The 18231-nt window shown below is 42.7% G+C and overlaps 1 protein-coding gene across 13 annotated transcripts in view; it reads left to right on the plus strand.

The window, feature by feature from the left end:
* The window catches only part of COBL (cordon-bleu WH2 repeat protein), a 334912-nt gene that overhangs the window by 228691 nt on the left and 87990 nt on the right, over window positions 1-18231 (plus strand). For all 13 annotated transcript variants that reach the window (XM_043540443.1, XM_037889941.2, XM_037889936.2 and 10 more), the window contains one exon: window positions 3969-4163. In XM_043540443.1, the coding sequence (XP_043396378.1) occupies window positions 3969-4163 (195 nt within the window). The remainder of the gene's footprint in view (window positions 1-3968; window positions 4164-18231) is intronic.

The raw sequence follows: 18231 nt of genomic DNA on the forward strand, positions 1-18231 counted from the left end.
CCTCCGCATACAAGGGTATATGTTCTACAGAAGCTAAAGAAAATGACTTGCCTGTGTGAGGAGTACTTGAGTGAGTAGAGGTCTACAAGATCAACCCCTAGATTATCTTTCTATCCAGATTTGTGTAAAGTTCTTTTGACAAAGGGTGGGATTTTCAAAAGTCCCCAGTATTTGCCAGACTCTGCTCCCCGTGAAGACAATGGAAGCTTGACTTCAATCTGAGCAGAGTTAGGCCAGCAGTGAATGTTTTTGAAAATCACACTCAAGCATCAATTGGATTTATTCTTAGACTTGGCTCTCAGAAACACACAGCAATGAATTGGGCTAGTTCCTTTAACTTATTTTTTTCTTACTGCTTTCTTTTAGCTTAATTCTGTGTTGATACATGTTAATGTTGTGGTTTTTCCCCCCTGACTTCTCTTCAGAAATATTAACTAGTTTAAAACAAAATCCAGCCTAAAAATATTTTTTCATGTATTTTCTTTCCAGAGTGCTCTGTTCAACAAAAAGATTCTGGTGGTTGTTTACCAAGAGTATGACCTTGGATCAAATGCAGTGCCAGTTTAATATTGGATAAGTCCTCTGTTGCTGATAATATTCTGTACTTGCAGAGGAGACAGAGCTGAAGATCTGAATTGTCATTTTAATCTCTAACTTCTGTGAACCTATTAGCAAGATTCCCCAACCTTTTGACACATTCAGCAAAAACTTAGAAAACATAAAGTAGGGCTAAAACCGGTTTTCTTCAGTCTTCCTCTAAGAGTGCCAAAAAGGAAACTTCTTTATATTCTACTGTCTGTAGGGTAGCATATACTTAGGAGTAAACATACTCAATTATATAGAGCCAGACACAACAGACACAGCATCCAAGGACACAGAGACGCTGCAGGTTACAGATGAGATCGGTCTATCTGCTGTTGCCTAGCAGATACAGCCAGCAATAGAGTATGTTCACCTGTAAGGCTATGTCCTCACTACAGTGTCACTACAGCTGTGGCACTAAAAGTTGTGCAGTGTAGCCACTGTTTGTTGGCTCTCCTGCCGACAAAAAACTTCCACCCCCAGTGAGCGGCATTTGCATTGTCGGCAGGAGAGTGCTCCTGCGGACAACTCGCTGGTCACACTGGCACTTGTCGTGGCAAAACTTCTGTCTTTCGAGGGGGGGTTAACAACTCTGAAAGACAAAAGTTTTGGTGTTCAATTGCTAGTGTAGACATAACCTAGAAGATGGCTTTGCTGCATATTTATTAAAAGCCCATGCTATAGGCTGCGTGTTTGTTGAATAGGTACAAAGGTTGAGAAACCCTATTAAAAAGTTCAGAGAAATCAGACATGAAAAAGATAGATGATGATCTAACCCCCCTGTAAACGCAGGTTATAGTCCATGAGAGAAGACTTCTATAGTATACTAGTACCAGGGACTTCCTGTGCCAGCTATATTTGTCCAGCCTGGAGGTCGACTGTATAGCAAGCAATCTACATAGTAATAAAGTGGCCTGCAGCCAGTCCACCCAGAATTCCTATTTAAGTCCATGCTAGGTCCATGTGAATAGTAGATGCAGAATCAAACCCAAATTAATCCTGTACAGGTAGCATCTGAGTTCTCTTTCATAGCGTATTATGGTGTCTGAAACACACAGAACTTTACTGAGCAGTCAAAAACATGTGCGCCATGTTTCCTCTTGTATTGTTTTTTTCCTATCTGATCCAGCTCTTCATTTCAGTGGAGGTCTCCTTAAAACTTCACAGACTAGCACTGAGCTGTTGCCGTTTCCATATCTTGAAGAGGAATTCTGCTCTCCACACAGACCAATAGTGCCATGGCAACCAAGTTTCACTTATTTTCACCAGTGATGAATCTGACCTGTGATGTTTACACATAGACTCTTGGCTGAAAGTATGGATGGCCTAATTAGGGAACCAAGAAACTGAGATGAAACCTTTTCCGAATCAGCTGCCACCACATGCCAGTATTTTGTTTGATGTGATTTCTGCTCAGAACCTGCTGTGTATATTTATTCTTCCTTTTTTGTGCTCTCTTCTCTGAGCCATCCCAACTGTTGTGGAAGAAGATGTGCTGTCAAGCCAAGCAATTAAAAATAGTGTAAGTGTAGTGCTGGTGAAAGGTGCCAGAATGATGACCCCCCCCGACTCCCCAAAAAAGAGTAGTTCTCTGTCCACAGAATAGATACAGCATGGGCAGCAACATTGCAAGCTTCCCCAGGTTGCTAATGTGTATGAGTCATGAGCTGGAGGGTGCCATCATTTATGTGAGAAGATAGTTCATTATCTCTGCATCCTTGACCTTGTTGCTTAGATTGTCAGTTTGTGATAACCTTTGTGTTGTCGACATATGTCTAGTAGGAAATGGGTTCTGTTTTATTCTATGTAGGTTCTTTACCACCCTCATCAATGTAATATCGAAGCAGTCTTCCAGTACTGTGTTAAAGAATGTGACTAATATATATCACGTGGTGTTCATTTTCTCTCTTATCTTTTCCCCAGGGAGGAAATTGTGTGTTCAGTGCAGCGCTTTGGTAGTTTGCTTTTTCAGAAAACATAGTATGTCCGTGATGCTATGTATGTTTTTGAGTTTGAGAGGGGAAGGTTGAAGAAGTGTGCCTTGAACTTGGAGCAGAGGGTGGTGAGATTTGTGATGGTCCTTAGTCTCTATTGGTGTTTGTTCCATGACCTCAGACCAGCCCCCAAGAAAGCTCTGTCTCCTGCACAAATGATTTATACTTATGGTAGAAATTTCCATAGTGCTGAGGAGTGGAGTTGCTGACTATAATCCTCGTTCTGGAATTTTAGGTGATATTTCAATACTCTGGGTGAGACCATAAGGGATTGACATGTTAACATGCTGCATGCAGTTCATGGTTGAAAAGAGATGGTCAAAAACATTTGCTTTTAATTTTGTGCATTTTTCCTCACTATTTACCATCAAAACTTCTGTAGATGAAAACAGAAAAAAATGATTGTCAAGTTTTGGAAAATATGTTTTCCAAGCAGCATTACAGCTGGTTAGAAAGTGGATGAAATGAAATTTCATGCATCAAAACTCATGAACATTTTCAAGAATTTTTGTTTTAATGATCAGTTGTGTGCATTTGTGTGTGTGTACAGCCCCCATTTCCAAATATAGAAATAGAGTCCTGATCCACAACCCCGTGTGAATTTTTCTATTGACTTCACTGAGCTTTGGATCCATCCCTAAGAAAAGCCATCTTACATCTAAACATTTTCATGCTATGCATTTAGAAACAGGCCCCAATGCTGCTCTGATCTAAACCTGTGTAAATCTAGTCAGCGGCGCTGCTCTGGATCTGATTTGGTTCTTGCCTACACCTATGTAAATCAGAAATAACTCCATTCAAGTCAAAGGGAGTTATACTAGTGTAAAAGATGCATAGATGAGTAGAGAATCAGGCCTTCTGGATTTACACTGACAGCAAAATTTGGCCCAAGATATAATTTGCAGCATGATGTATGGGCAGTTAAATATTTAATTCTGATTTAGAATAAAATATGTTCTCAGGAATCCTAAAGATTCCTTATTTATATTTTAAATGTGGCTTAAAATATATTTGCCTGACCACAAAGATACAGAATTCACTTTCTAAGTATAAAAAGAAAGTCTTTTTAATTAAGTGGGAGCCTCCTGCTTTGATAAAGTTCCCAACTACGCTTCTATAAACTGTATCGGGGTTGACTGTTTCTTTCTAAATATTAATATAAGTTTAGTCTGTTGCAACTTTCACCCCCTTCTGAATGGGCTTACTATATGTCAGTTGATCTTTGAAAAATGTCCTTATATTGTACAGTTTGCAATGTGGCAAGTTTAACATACACAATCACTCAGAGCATTGTCTCAGTTTAAGGGTAATTGGGTGTAATGGGTTTTTTTTCTGCTTCTTCCTCATAGTCTTTAAAAAGTGATTATGACCAAGTTATACATCTACTTACAGGGCTTTGCAACAGCTCCAAATTCCCCTTCAGTGAATTCACGTTCCATTACGCTGGGTCCATCGCTATCTCTTGGCAACATTTCAGGAATGACTGCCAACCCAGAAATTAAAAAACGCAGAGCACCTCCTCCACCAGTGGCAACACCCCTTTTGCAAACTGCGGAGACAAGTGGAGTGGCAAAGACAGCAATGCAGGTAAGAATGACATAAGGAAATGCAGAGTTGCTAAATGCACTGACTAGAGCCAATCCATAAATGGAGTTAGAAATAAATCCCCTTGATTGGATGCTCTGGTCAGCCAGTGAAACTTTTCAATAACTCCAGTGAGGACTCTTGTTGAATGCTGTTGGAGCTTTGAATGTACTCACTCACCTCAATTGCTAGAACTGCCCCCCCTTCCTAAAGCTCAATTCTAACTCTGTCAGCACCCTTCTAATTAAGCTATTTTTTGTTGGGCTAAATCCTAAAAAGCCAAGGGCTGCTCTTCCGTAATAGAATTATCCAGAACTGATGTTATCCAGAGCCTTGGTTCCGCCTCCAGTGCACAGGCCAGCACTGGTGTGCTAGAAGACGTATGCTGTTCTAGGTTATGTCCCCAACAAAATGGGAGGCAGATTGTCTGAATAATAATCTGTTTTCCGGTTTGCTTCCAGGACAGCACACGTGCCTGTTGCCCCATTTGTGACGCTTGTGGCAAAGCCACAACTGACCCCTGAATAGACAATAAATACCTGGAGGAGGAAATTTTGCAACATAAAAACAATGGGACTGAACAGTGAATTATTATGCTGATGTTATTGCTGTTTGTTTTTATTTCTTAGGTTAATTTTAATGATAAGAATGAGCTGATGTGAGTAGTTATTGCAGGAGTTTACCCATCAGGTGATCAGAAAATAACAGTATTGTACTTTAAATGCCTTATCAGATACAAGGCTGTATAGACAGGGTTGCTATACCAAGGTCATGTCTACGCAGCAGAATCTGTGCCCAGGCTAGCCTGCCTGAACTAGCTTAAACCTAGCTAGCGCCAGTAACAACAGCAGTGAAACCAGTGCAGCCTGGGCTTCAGTGCGAGTAGTACAAGCACCGCACTCACTGTGGGTACATAATTGGCTCCCTATCCTTCTGCAAAGCTCTCACTGCACTGTCTTCACTTGCTATTTCTACCTGTGTGAGGTAGATTCAGGTTAATTCGGGTAGACTAGCCCATGCACACACACATCACTTTCATCTGGTTCTCTTCCCCTTCCATTCTCTTTCTCTCTCTCTCACACACACACACACACACCCCCGACATTCCATGATTGATACCTATGATTGGCAGTACCAAATTTCCCATTGTTATAGCTTTTCTGGTAAAAATGTGATATGTATGACATAACATTAAGATTTCTTCTAGAACGTGGATAGGTGCTTTTTACTAACATCCCTTCCCATGCATTTTACGGCAGCAACATACCTTGTGTTGCAGTATTTGGTGCATTGTGTATTTTTTTTAATTTCTTATGGCTTCCATGTTAATAAATAATTTGATGCCCCTAAAATTAAACATTCATTATGTTCATGAAACATGAATATTTCTGAACAAATGTTATGGCATTTTATAAGAAGTTTACACAAGTATAATCACAGTATAAAGGCTATACTGTTTCAAGCTTATCTTCATTTAATATGTCATTTACATTTTTTATTTTGGAGCACAGAAACCTTTTTAGCATGCTAACGTTCCCAGTTTCAGTATTGTTTTCACATCACTAAAAGTACTGTTTTCTGGATTGTCTGGGAACTAATATTTCTGTTGTTTGTTGAAAGTGGACATACAATACATCAAGTTTGTTATAATTTTTTTCTTTAAAAGAAAAAAATTGTAGAACGAAAACAGATGCTTGATTGAATACGGATCATATATTTTCCATATAATAGTGGTAATTCGGGACACTAGAAATGTCTTTCCTAGTTTACAAAGTCAATAAAGTTGAAGTACTGTAGATTATCAGATCAATTGTTTGAGTTCATCTGAGTGCTTCTTTGTCCTATTTTTGATGGGGAAAGGACATCCCTATGAAAACAATTGTGCAGTTCAAGACCGCAAACATGGATAATGTGCTTCTGAAGTGCCTTGTTTGGCAAGCTGTTCACAACCTGTACTGTAGAAGATGATCCAACATAACTGTAAGGAATCCAGCAGAAATGAACCAACAATTCCATGAAGCAGTTGAAACCTGAGAAAAAAGATTAGTTATTTGATGTTGCATGGTAAGGTAGCAACAAGAGCATTGTTTATACAGAAACGCAAACAGTGCTAACCTTATCTACGTGCAGATTATCCAGTTTGCTGTGAAAATAGAATAAAAAATCTCAGGGTGTTAGTTTATTTCTATAGTTTATGGGAAAGAATTAACAAATGTATTTTTTTTTTTAGGGAAGAACGTCAATTCCTTATTAATGGACTTCCTTCCATAAAAAGATAAGATGTTTGTTTAGAAATCTTTATTTATGTGCAACTGTTACTAACAGGAAGATCCTGCAAAAGGAGAACATGTTTATTTCCAGTGAAGCTAGCAGATTATTAGAAAATGAGAATGGTAGTGTTCTGAACTTGAAAAGGATTTTTATCTTTAAACTGAATCCGTTTCCCTAAAAGCGGTATAGAAAAATGATACTGGAGGCACAGCAAATAAACTTACCCTGACCCCCTTACCCACTATTTTTACCCACTATTAAGCTCTACGACATTTCATTTTTATAACAGTGTAGATAAATTAAGTGATGCATTTCTCATGTCTGTGCCTAGTGATTGCAATCTGTAACAGCCATATGCAATGAGATTGAAATATACCTCATTAAGTTCTTTAGATTTTCTTCAATCATTTTTTCCAGATAGTCAGATAACTGCTTGCTATGTAATGTAATCACATCTTGACTGCTGTCTCCATGGGTCTTACAATAATAGTTGACCTCTATGAGGGAAAGACCGCTGGAATGACCTGCCAAACATTTGCCTTCCAAGACTGGCTCACAGGTAGTATTTTCTCCTCATCCCATTTTAAAAACCCCTACTAGAAAGTATTCATTTATATTCAGAGCACAATTAAGCAGTGTTCCAGACTGTGCAGAGCTTCCACTCAGTAATTTACAGCGGGGGAGGATAAAGCCCAAGAAGGGAATCCAGTTGTCTCTTCCCTCAGGACATTTTTTGAAAGCATCTGCCATTTGATGCAATTTATTATAATGCAAAGTCCACAAAAACATATTCTTCATAAGTATCGTCGTGAGCCAGGGATAAAATAGCAGTCCCAGCAGGGAATATAGAGGGTGGGATAGGCTGCCTCAGAAGCAGGGGAATCTTCCCCATCTTCAGTTCTGATATTGAGTTCACAGACCATTGAAATTAGTTTGCCAATTCATGCAAAGGCATTCTGGAGGGCTCAGCAAAAGGTGAACCCCTTTTTCTAGCAGTTCCTGTACACCCTCCAGAAACTTTAGTAATCCTTAATAGGGATGGTGGAAGCGTTCAATGGTGGAATTTTTGAAATTTCAGTGACAAATATTCAAGCCTTTTTGTTTTGATCAGCTCTACCAATTAGGAAATATTATTTTATTTGTTATTGACTCAGAGCCCAAAATGTTCTAAGTGCTGAGCTAAATGCAAAATGAAAAATATCCATGGCCCAGAGAGCTTACGGTAGAAGAGAAGTGGGGAAAACTGGACACACGGGGAAATCCAGAGGAGCCAGCTATGACTGGGGTTCCCTTATGCTAAGCACTCTGCAAATACAGTCCCCGCCCCAAAGACTGTGCAGTCTAAATAGACAAGAGAAACAAATTATGGGAGAAAGTAGTACTATTACCCCACTGTATAGATGGTGAACTAAAGCACAGAGAGACTTGAGGGTATGTCTGTACTACAGCTGGGAGATGTAATTCCCAACACGGGTAGATGTACATGCACTAGCTTTGTTTGAGCTAATGCACTGCAGGGTAGACGCCCATGTACAGTCCCACCTGACCCCCAGAAGTAAGTACTTGGGTGGTTAGCCTCAGCCTCTGGCCCAACCACGTTGTTATTTTAGGTGCTAGCTCAAGCAGAACTAGCATGTGCCTGTACACAAATTCAAGAAAAACAAGCAGGGAGAACTGGAAGTCCTGGCACAGTCAAGGAATTATGATGTGCTTGGAATAACAGAGACTTGGTGGGATAACTCACATGACTGGAGTACTGTCATGGATGGATATAAACTGTTCAGGAAGGACAAGCAGGGCAGAAAAGGTGGGGGAGTTGCACTGTATGTAAGAGAGCAGTATGACTGCTCAGAGCTCTGGTATGAAACTGCAGAGAAACCTGAGTGTCTCTGGATTAAGGTTAGAAGCATGAGCAACAAGGGTGATGTCTTGGTGGGAGTCTGCTATAGACCACCAGATCGGGGGATGAGGTGGACAGGGCTTTCTTCCGGCAACTAACGGAAGTTACTAGATCGTAGGCTCTGGTTCTTATGGGAGACCTCAGTCACCCTGATATCTGCTGGGAGAGCAATACAGCGGTGAACAGACAATCCAGGAAGTTTTTGGAAAGTGTAGGGGACAATTTCCTGGTGCAAGTGCTGGAGGAACCAACTAGGGGCAGAGCTCTTCTTGACTTGCTGCTCACAAACCAGGAAGAATTAGTAGGGGAAGCAAAAGTGGATGGGAACCTGAGAGGCAGTGACCATGAGATCGTCGAGTTCAGGATCCTGACACGGGGAAGACAGGAGAGCAGCAGAATACGGACCCTGGACTTCAGAAAAGCAGACTTCAACAACCTCAGGGAAGTGATGGGCAGGATCCCCTGGGAGAACAACATGAGGGGGAAAGGAGTCCAGGAGAGCTGGCTGTATTTTAAAGAACCTTATTGAGGTTACAGGCACAAACCATCCCGATGTGTAGAAAGAATAGTAAATATGGCAGGCGACCAGCTTGGCTTAACAGTGAAATCCTTGCTGATCTTAAACACAAGAAAGAAGCTTACAAGAAGTGGAAGATTGGACAAATGACCAGGGAAGAATATAAAAATATTGCTTGGGCATGCAGGAGTGAAATCAGGAAGGCCAAATCACACCTGGAGTTGCAGCTAGCAAAAGATGTTAAGAGTAACAAGAAGGATTTAAACAGGTATGTTAGCAACAAGAAGAAGGTCAATGAAAGTGTGGGCCCCTTACTTAATGGGGGAGGCAACCTAGTGACAGAGGATGTGGAAAAAGCTAATGTACTCAATGCTTTTTTTGCCTCTGTTTTCACAAACAAGGTCAGCTCCCAGACTACTGCACTGGGCAGCACAGCATGGGGAGGAGGTGACTAGCCCTCTGTGAAGAAAGAAGTGGTTCGGAACTATTTAGAAAAGCTGGACGAGCACAAGTCCATGGGGCCGGATGTGCTGCATCCGAGAGTGCTAAAGGAGTTGGCGGATGTGATTGCAGAGCCATTGGCCGTTATCTTTGAAAACTCATGGCGATTGGGGGAAGTCCCAGACGACTGGAAAAAGGGTAATGTAGTGCCCATCTTTAAAAAAGGGAAGAAGGAGGATCCTGGGAACTACAGGCCAGTCAGCCTCACCTCAGTCCCTGGAAAAATCATGGAGCAGGTCCTCAAGAAATGAATTCTGAAGCACTTAGAGGAGAGGAAAGTGATCAGGAACAGTCAGCATGGATTCACCAAGGGCAAGTTATGCCTGACTAATCTAATTGCCTTCTATGATGAGATAACTGGCTCTGTGGATGAGGGGAAAGCAGTGGACATGTTGTTCCTTGACTTTAGCAAAGCTTTTGACACGGTCTCCCACAGTATTCTTGCCAGTAAGTTAAAGAAGTATGGGCTGGATGAATGGACTACAAGGTGGATAGAAAGCTGGCTAGATTGTCAGGCTCAATGGGTAGTGATCAATGGCTCCATGTCTACCTGGCAGCCAGTATCAAGTGGAGTGCCCCAAGGGTCGGTCCTCGGGCCGGTCTTGTTTAATATCTTCATTAACGATCTGGAGGGTGGTGTGGATTGCACCCTCAGCAAATTTGCAGATGACACTAAACTGGGAGGGGAGGTAGATACGCTGGAGAGTAGGGATAGGCTACAGAGGGCCCTAGACAAATTAGAGGATTGGGCCAAAAGAAATCTGATGAGGTTCAACAAGGACAAGTGCAGAGTCCTGCACTTAGGACGGAAGAATCCCATGCACCGCTATAGACTAGAGACCCGAATGGCTAGGCAGCAGTTCTGCAGAAAAGGACTGAGGGGTTACAGTGGACGAGAAGCTGGATATGAGTCAACAGTGTGCCCTTGTTGCCAAGAAGGCCAATGGCATTTTGGGCTGTATAAGTAGGGGCATTGCCAGCAGATCGAGGGACGTGATCATTCCCCTCTATTCGACATTGGTGAGGCCTCATCTGGAGTACTGTGTCCAGTTTTGGGCCCCAAGCTACAAGAAGGATGTGGAAAAATTGGAGAGAGTCCAGCGGAGGGCAACAAAAATGATTAGGGGACTGGAACACATGACTTATGAGGAGAGGCTGAGGGAACTGGGATTGTTTAGTCTGCAGAAGAGAAGAATGAGGGGGGATTTGATAGCTGCTTTCAACTACCTGAAAGGGGGTTCCAAAGAGGATGGATCTAGACTGTTCTCAGTGGTAGGAGATGACAGAACAAGGAGTAATGGTCTCAAGTTGCAGTCGGGGAGGTTTAGGTTGGATATTAGGAAAAGCTTTTTCACTAGGAGGGTGGTGAAACACTGGAATGCGTTACCTAGGGAGGTGGTGGAATCTCCTTCCTTAGAAGTTTTTAAGGTCAGGCTTGACAAAGCCCTGGCTGGGATGATTTAGTTGGGGATTGGTCCTGCTTTGAGCAGGGGGTTGGACTAGATGACCTCCTGAGCTCCCTTTCAAGCCTGATATTCTATGATCTGCCCATGCTGGGGATTACACTTCCCAGCTGCTGTGTTAGATGTACCCTGAGTGACTTGCCGAGGAAGTCTGGCAGAACTGGGTATTTAACCCAGAGCTCCTGCCTCTCTGTCCAGTGTCTTAATCACAAGATCTGTTTTTTAAAAAAATATTTGGTGCAGTTCATTTCATGTGGGCATTGCAGAAGAAATGAGTCTTTAGGAGGGACTTGAAGGCAGAGAGTATAGTGAACTGGCAAACTAAGGTAAGAGGAGCATTCTGTGTGTCAGGGGGTGGGAAAAATACAGAGGTGGAAGCAGGAAAAGACCGTAAACAAGGCACTGAGGGCTTTGGGTAAGAGCCTTTTTACAGTATGTAGATAGTTTATTCAACATGAAGTCTTAAGGTTTCAGGAAATAACAGCAAAAACAAAAAGGGACCCTTCAGCCACCTAATGTCAACCCCAAAAGCCACAAATGCAGTTTCTGTGGAATGTGCTATAGGCACCACATGCTGGTTCTCTTGCTGTGGATGTTTAAAAAAATGTTGTGTTTTCTTTTTTTTTTTTTTTTTTTTAATCTGTTGTAGCTTGGTATCTGAGGTTTGTTGTTAGCTAGTTATGGCTCCCTTGAGGAGAGAGACAAATGAGGCAATATAACAGAGCAATTGGAAGTTCCAGTGTTCATTTCAGAGCATCTTTAATTTTATTCTAAATGAGGGTCAGCTCTTGCGTTGATGTATATTGGAATAGCACCGTTGTCTCCATATTCCACAGTGTTCCCTTGATTTAAACAGATTTTGCCATTTTTTCCTATGTTCCCAGGAATGTTTTGAGATTACTGTTAGAGGTGAATTGATGTGAGTTTTGCCTTACTACTTCAGTTCCTTGCAGGCATCTCACTTAGGGCTTAATCGGACAATACTGAAGTCAATGGGAGTTTTACTTCTGAATTATATGGGAGCAGAATCAGATCCTTAGGGGCAGAATATTAGGTCCCACTCCCTCAGACACTTAAGTGCATACTTAACATTACTCACATGAGTAGTCCTGTTGACTGCAGTGAGAGTAAAGTTGGATATTTGTAAGTGTTTGGAGGATCCAGGTCATAGAGAATCAATTTATTCACAGTATTGGTAGAAAGTTTTATTTTCCCCTGTTTTTATGCCCTAAAGGAAAGGTTAGTCCTGAGATTAGTGTTGTGTAAACAAATGTAAATCAGACTGTGACAGGTTTCTGTCGGTCCTCCAAGCCCCTAGGGGGCGATGGAGAGCTATGGTCCCACTGGCAGGCCTTACTCACACCTTTCGGGCGCTGGGGAATTAGCGGGAAAGGTGTGCTGGCCGGAGTCCACAGCGCGCCCCTCGGGCAGGGGAGCGCCAGCACGAGTCGGCAGTGCGCGAATCTGCTATCCAAGGCGGGTTGGCCGGGGTAGGGGAACTCAGGCCCACCCAACTCCTCTGCGTTCCAGCCCAGGGTCCTGACAGCTGCGGGAGGAGAGGGTCCCGCCGCTGGGTCAGCGGGGAACCATCCGCGCCCGGTGACCAAACATATCCACCCCCCGGCGCAGTTCTGCCCCTGGGCTACTTCTTACCCGGTCTCTCCAGCGGGTCTCTCCGGTCCCTCCAGCTCGTCCGGGTATTCCGCTGCTGGCAGCTCCAGCTCCCCCTCTGTGTCAGGCTCACGCTGGCCCAGGTTACAGCCTGGCCCCTCCAGGTCCTCCGGGTACTCGGCGGCTGGCAGTCCTGGTCGCCTCCGTCCTTCCTCCCGGCCAGGTTCCTCCTGGGCCAGGGCCTCCCCTAGGTCGGCAGCAGGATCGCGAGGGAGCAGCCAGCAGCCTGTGATCTGTCTCCCTCCCTGGTGCTCTCCCCACTGGGCAAAGGGCCCCGCCCTTTGTACTTCCTGTCCCACCCTTCCCCTTCCGGGGATTGGCGTAAGCTTGGTCTGGCCCCGCCCACTCAGGCTGAGAGAGTGGCTCTTTACCCTCTGGTTCGGAGGGAAGCCACCCTGGCTCCCTACACAGACCTTTGTAAAAATCTTTTCACGAGGAAGTAAAGTGGCTGCCTTTTTTTTTTAAGTGCCAGTTTTCTCCTAGAGACCTAGATAAGTGTACCTCAATATTTGCTGTCCACCTTTCAATAAATAGTCGGAAGTAGAAGTGCAAAAATACTGAGGGAACACTATTTAGTTATCTAAGCCAATTGGCAAGTTCCTAACACTGACTTCTGTGATGTTTTTTTAAAGCTTTTGGATGATGCTGTTGGAGACAGATGGCTTTTTAAGTATATGGTATTTCCAGCCCATTTTCTACTATCAGAAGTTCCACTCTCATCACTGTTGTGGGATACCAATGCTGCTGAGATAGCGAGTTGCATGGTTAAACAGTCAGTGCTTGGTGGCCTTATCATTCCATTCATGGGGATGCCCTAACTTGTAAAAAGGCAGTTGATCCACAACAGAAGCATCCATTTTCTGTTTTTAAAAAAATCAATACAAATAAATACCAGTGCATGGGGCCAGATCTTTGGCCACCCTCTGGTGCCCAGCCTTGTGGGCATGACTAAAAACAGAGGTGATTGTCTGCTGCCAGAATGGTACCTTGGGGGCCAAAGAAGATGGGTCCAAGTTAGAGCTTCTCTGAGGATGCTTTAATGTACATTAAAAATGGCCAGCCTTGGATTAGGGGACTTAAAGTCCCCTTTGTCTCTTCCGACTTGGGGCCCTGGTCTGATGGGAGATAGATGTGACCCGAGGGATAAGCCCATGTTCTTTATTTTTATATGTACAATCCAGGGAAAGGGCTAAGATTCTCTGAGGACATCAGTGACTATTCTGCACACATATCTAGGACAGCTATGGCACAAAATGAAGTACCACCACTGCTGGCCCAAGGAATTTCACAAGCCCTACACTTGTGGGGTCCAGTCCCTATTGGTACTCCTTCTAGGTATCCCCTTGCTGTACTGGAGACCGTAGGCCAAATTCATCCCATTCTATGACCCTGAAGAAGTCCAGCTGCTGGACTGGGTTCCAGGACCAGCACAGCGGCAGGGGCAGAGGAGGCCCCTGAGTTGGAAGGACACATCAACCACCTCAGCAGCTCCATACAGATTACTAAGGAAACATAGCTCCAGGCTTTATTTCCTCTACCATAGATATCCACATCGCAGGGGATCCCAACTGCAGCTGTGGCCAGAGGAGGCACTGGTAGCACAGCTCCACTGGATCCAAGCTGCTGGGGGCAGAGCTGGGACACTAGAGTCAGAGTCGATGCACAGGGCCTCTGGATGAGCCTCATCTTTTATGGGATCCTCTGAATTCTGAAAGTGCCAATGGTTGTGGGACCAGAACAATTTGGGGGAAGGGAAAAAGCAAATGTTTCCTCCCTCATTAGGCCACCTTAAACAAATATTACTGTGGTAGGGGATACTCTGGGCCAGTGAGTGTTTTTGTTTTTTGTATTCTATCTTGTTGTTTAATAGTGCACTTAAATGGCTACAATTAGGACTTGGAAGTTACTGCCCTCTCAAGTGAATATCGGACAGTTACCCTAGCATTGGGTGCATGCTCAGCAAGTCAGCTGCGTGCTAGTCACACAACAAAGTCAATTTTGTCAACCACAGAACACATTAAGGTTCAAGTGTTTTATTTTAAATATTTTAATGTTAAAAGAAGGAAAAGAAATGGGATGGGAGAGACGTGGATGTGAATAAGGTATGCTAGCAGTGAGAGCTAGCATGTGTAAGACAGAACCATTGGAAGTATTAATGTCTTATACATTGAACCAGATTTTCAGAAATGGACTCTAAATTTGCATTCCCTAGATAGACATACCATTAGAGCACCTTCTGCTATTCCCCACAGGTATTCTTAGAGCACCAGATGCTATCTTGCTCCAGCCCCTGCTGAGGTTCTCAACTGTTTTTCAAAAGGTTCAGCAAAAGCCTTGCTTGCTGAGCAACAGCAGAGCATTGATCCTAGCTTCTCTTTGGAGATGGGGACTGGGTTGCAGGATTTGACCTCTTTCTCCACAATTTTCTTGGACTCCCAGAAGCCACTGCTTCAGGAAGATGTATGGGAAATACCCAGAGGGAGGTGCAGATGCAGTGTCATAGAACCGGACAAGTGTGGACACGGAGCAAAACTGCAACTGAATGGGAATGGCTAGTGTAGATACGTGGCACAGTTGGCATTTGCTATGCACCAGTGCTATCCCACCTGTTCAGTTAACATCTGTTCTGTTCACTAATGTAGACACTGCAAGAATGTAAGGTAAAATGCAGTCTGTTTTCTGCTGTATCCAGCACACCATGTCGTAAGTTTCCCTTGGACAATCTTTAGAACCATATTTAGCAAGAGGGAATTTCCAGTCTCTTTAGGATCAAGCTGATGGTCAATTTTACATTTCCTCAAATGACAACAGTGATGATATTTGTTTAGTCTTTGTTTTGCTATGCTATGGGAGTGAAAGGTTTATGTCGTGAGTGTTTTTTCCCTTAATTTTCTACCTTATTCTGTATAATTTTCTGCTTTGGATCAAGGTCATGAATAGTTCAGTGTTGGAAACAGATTCCAGTTGTATCCCATGTTACCAAGGAGCCCTTAATTCAACAAAAGGGATGGGTGGATTCCAATCAATTATCTTCCTTTTGTAGGTTACACCTAAGTCAAAAACATCATCACAGTTATCAAAGTGCAGGCGTATGTTTTTATCTCCCTTGAGGAAGGGAGGTTTCTTTTGACTCAAAGTTTTTGTGGGTCAGGTCTTCTCAACCTTTGTCTCATGACACATTTCCTTTCTTCTTTCAGCATGTTGTGAATGTTTTTTTCTGTGGAGCATCCAGAAGACATTTCATTTTCTGAGTCAGGATGCAGTGAATCAGGTTCTGCAATAGGAAAAAACTGTTTTTCAGAATATGTCTTTCCCTGCATCTTCTAGATTAGTTTCCAGCTTTTATACATTTCCTAGGGACAGGAAAACAAAATTGGTTCCCAAGGAGAAAAGAGCACTTGGCTTCTTTTCGTAAATGTGACTTTCAAAGAAAGTTAAAAATCTGGTTCCTGTCTTTTCTTGTTTTCTTCTTCTCTATGGTGTATAAAGAAGTGGGTTTGTTTTCTTTTTAGAAGTTCTTTTGCCTTTATTTATTACTTTAGGAATATCAGGAATATCACCCTTTGGTGTTCCCTGATTTTACTCTAGGACTTGTTGGAGCTCTCAGAGAATCGATATTGCTAACTCACATTTTAAATATATTAACCAAAAGTACAGGGCTGTTGAAACTTTAACAAAGACACCCTTTCTCCAAAATGTTCATTAGCCATTGAAATTAAGTCATTAACATCAAACAGAAAAAAAAACCCATACTCTTGGAAAAATAAATAAATAAAAGTGCCACTGTACTCTTATTGAAAGACTGAGGACTGGGTCTCAACCAAAACATGACACTTTTGACAACACTGTAACTTTGCTGAGGAATTTATTCCAATACTTATTCTTTGAGTACCATCTAATCACCAACACTATTTGTAACACCTTGAATTTTCTTGGTAATCTCCCCCGTAGTCGTAGTTGTAACCCTGTTTTGAAATGGTTTGGGGTAATATGGATATGTTTTTAGGGTCTAAATGCTTATAAGATCCATCCCTGGGGGCCAAAGACATATCACCTTTTAGAGCTCCTGGGAGGGCAGGAAGAACAAAGCCACTGAGCCACCCTGTTACAAGATACACCACTCTGTTCTCAGTCTGCCTTCTGCCACTGGGCTCCTTGGCACTAGCCTCATGGGTATGTCTACACTGCAATTTGGAGAGTGTGCCTCCCAGCCCAGGTAGGCAGACGTGCCAGCTTGGCTTGAGCTGGCACTAAGATTGGCAATGTGAATGCTACGGCACCAGCAGGGACTCAGGCTAGACACTTGCACTCAGGCCCACGAGATATTCCAGAATAGGCCCATAGTGGAGATTCCCCACATTCAACCTGTCATTCCTAGTTAGACATTTGCGCTACTTTTTCTGCTTGTTTTGTCAGGGAGGGAGTTTGGTCTCTTGTCACGAGTCCTTGTGGGGCATGCAGCAAGGTTGGGGATGGGGAGGGCTGTTGCACTCCTCTACAAGTCTGAGTTGAGGCTCTTAGGAGCAAGTTAAGTGAAGCACACAGTGGTAGTAAGTTTCAAGCCCCCCATTCTCCTGTCTGACTGCAAGTTAGAATAAAAATAGGTCGAATGTTGTTGGAGAATGCTATGGAGGCACTTATCTACACATTCCTCTCCTAGGATCTGAACCCACACCCACTGGCTCTATCCAGTAGCACCATTCCCACTGACTTCACGGGAGTGACCCATTAGTTCTTTGTTTCACTAGGCAGCTTGGCAGCCATGCAGCAAGACTTTCATTAATGCAATATCAGATACCTTTGCATTCCTAGTCCTGCTCATCAGGGATTTTTTTTTGTTTTTTGTCCTCTGCTCAAAAGTATAAAACTCCACACTTGTGCACTGCGGGCTGAAGGTCTGTTACGTGTAAATGGTCCTTTAAGGAATAACTGCATCCCCAATGTGAATTTTTACACCAAACAGTTTAAACCAACTTTGATAGGTGTGCAGCTGTAAATCTCCTGGCATTAGAACTGCATTATTCAGGACATGATGAACTTGTACAGTGCAGATCTAATTGCTGGTGCTTAGAAAATAAGATTGATGTTTCTAACCTGTCAGAATACACTGGGGCAAATTCATCCCTGGTGAAACTCCACTGGCTTAAATGGAGTTATACCAGAGATGAGTTTAGACTTAATTAAACCAGTTCTGTGAGAGTGTTGGACAGTGGTTTATTCTAGAAAATCTAAATGACCAGGTGAGAAATGATTTTGCAACTGAAAATTGTAATATAAACTCAAAATTGTAACTATCTAGGGTTTTTAAAATTTTGCTATTCATGATCTTATGCTATAAAAGCCAGTCTTAAACTTGTTTTCCTCATCAGCCATTAAACTGTGGGAAGAAATAAATCAACTGAATTTTGCAACAGTTACTAATCATAAATCTGCGAGTTTTATCTACCTAATATTTCTGCTGGATTTGTACCGGACTATAATGACCCCACTACACCATCCATTATCAAAATGTACTAGAACTCATTTGTAGAAAACAATAGCATGAAGTAAAGGAGGACTGAGGTCCTTACAATGACGTCTTTTGGGCATTCTCCTAAGGTAATGGCTATGGAATTAGAACACAGAATAATTAATTTCTAATTTGAAACTTTTGTTCTTCTCTCCTTAAAGAGCTTTAAGTACAGCATTCAGATAGCCGAATGAGAAGTATCCAAAGATACAAGCTTGTTCTATTCATGTCTGAGAAGA

Source organism: Chelonia mydas, chromosome 2 (assembly GCF_015237465.2).
Source record: "Chelonia mydas isolate rCheMyd1 chromosome 2, rCheMyd1.pri.v2, whole genome shotgun sequence".
Lineage (NCBI taxonomy): Eukaryota > Metazoa > Chordata > Testudines > Cheloniidae > Chelonia > Chelonia mydas.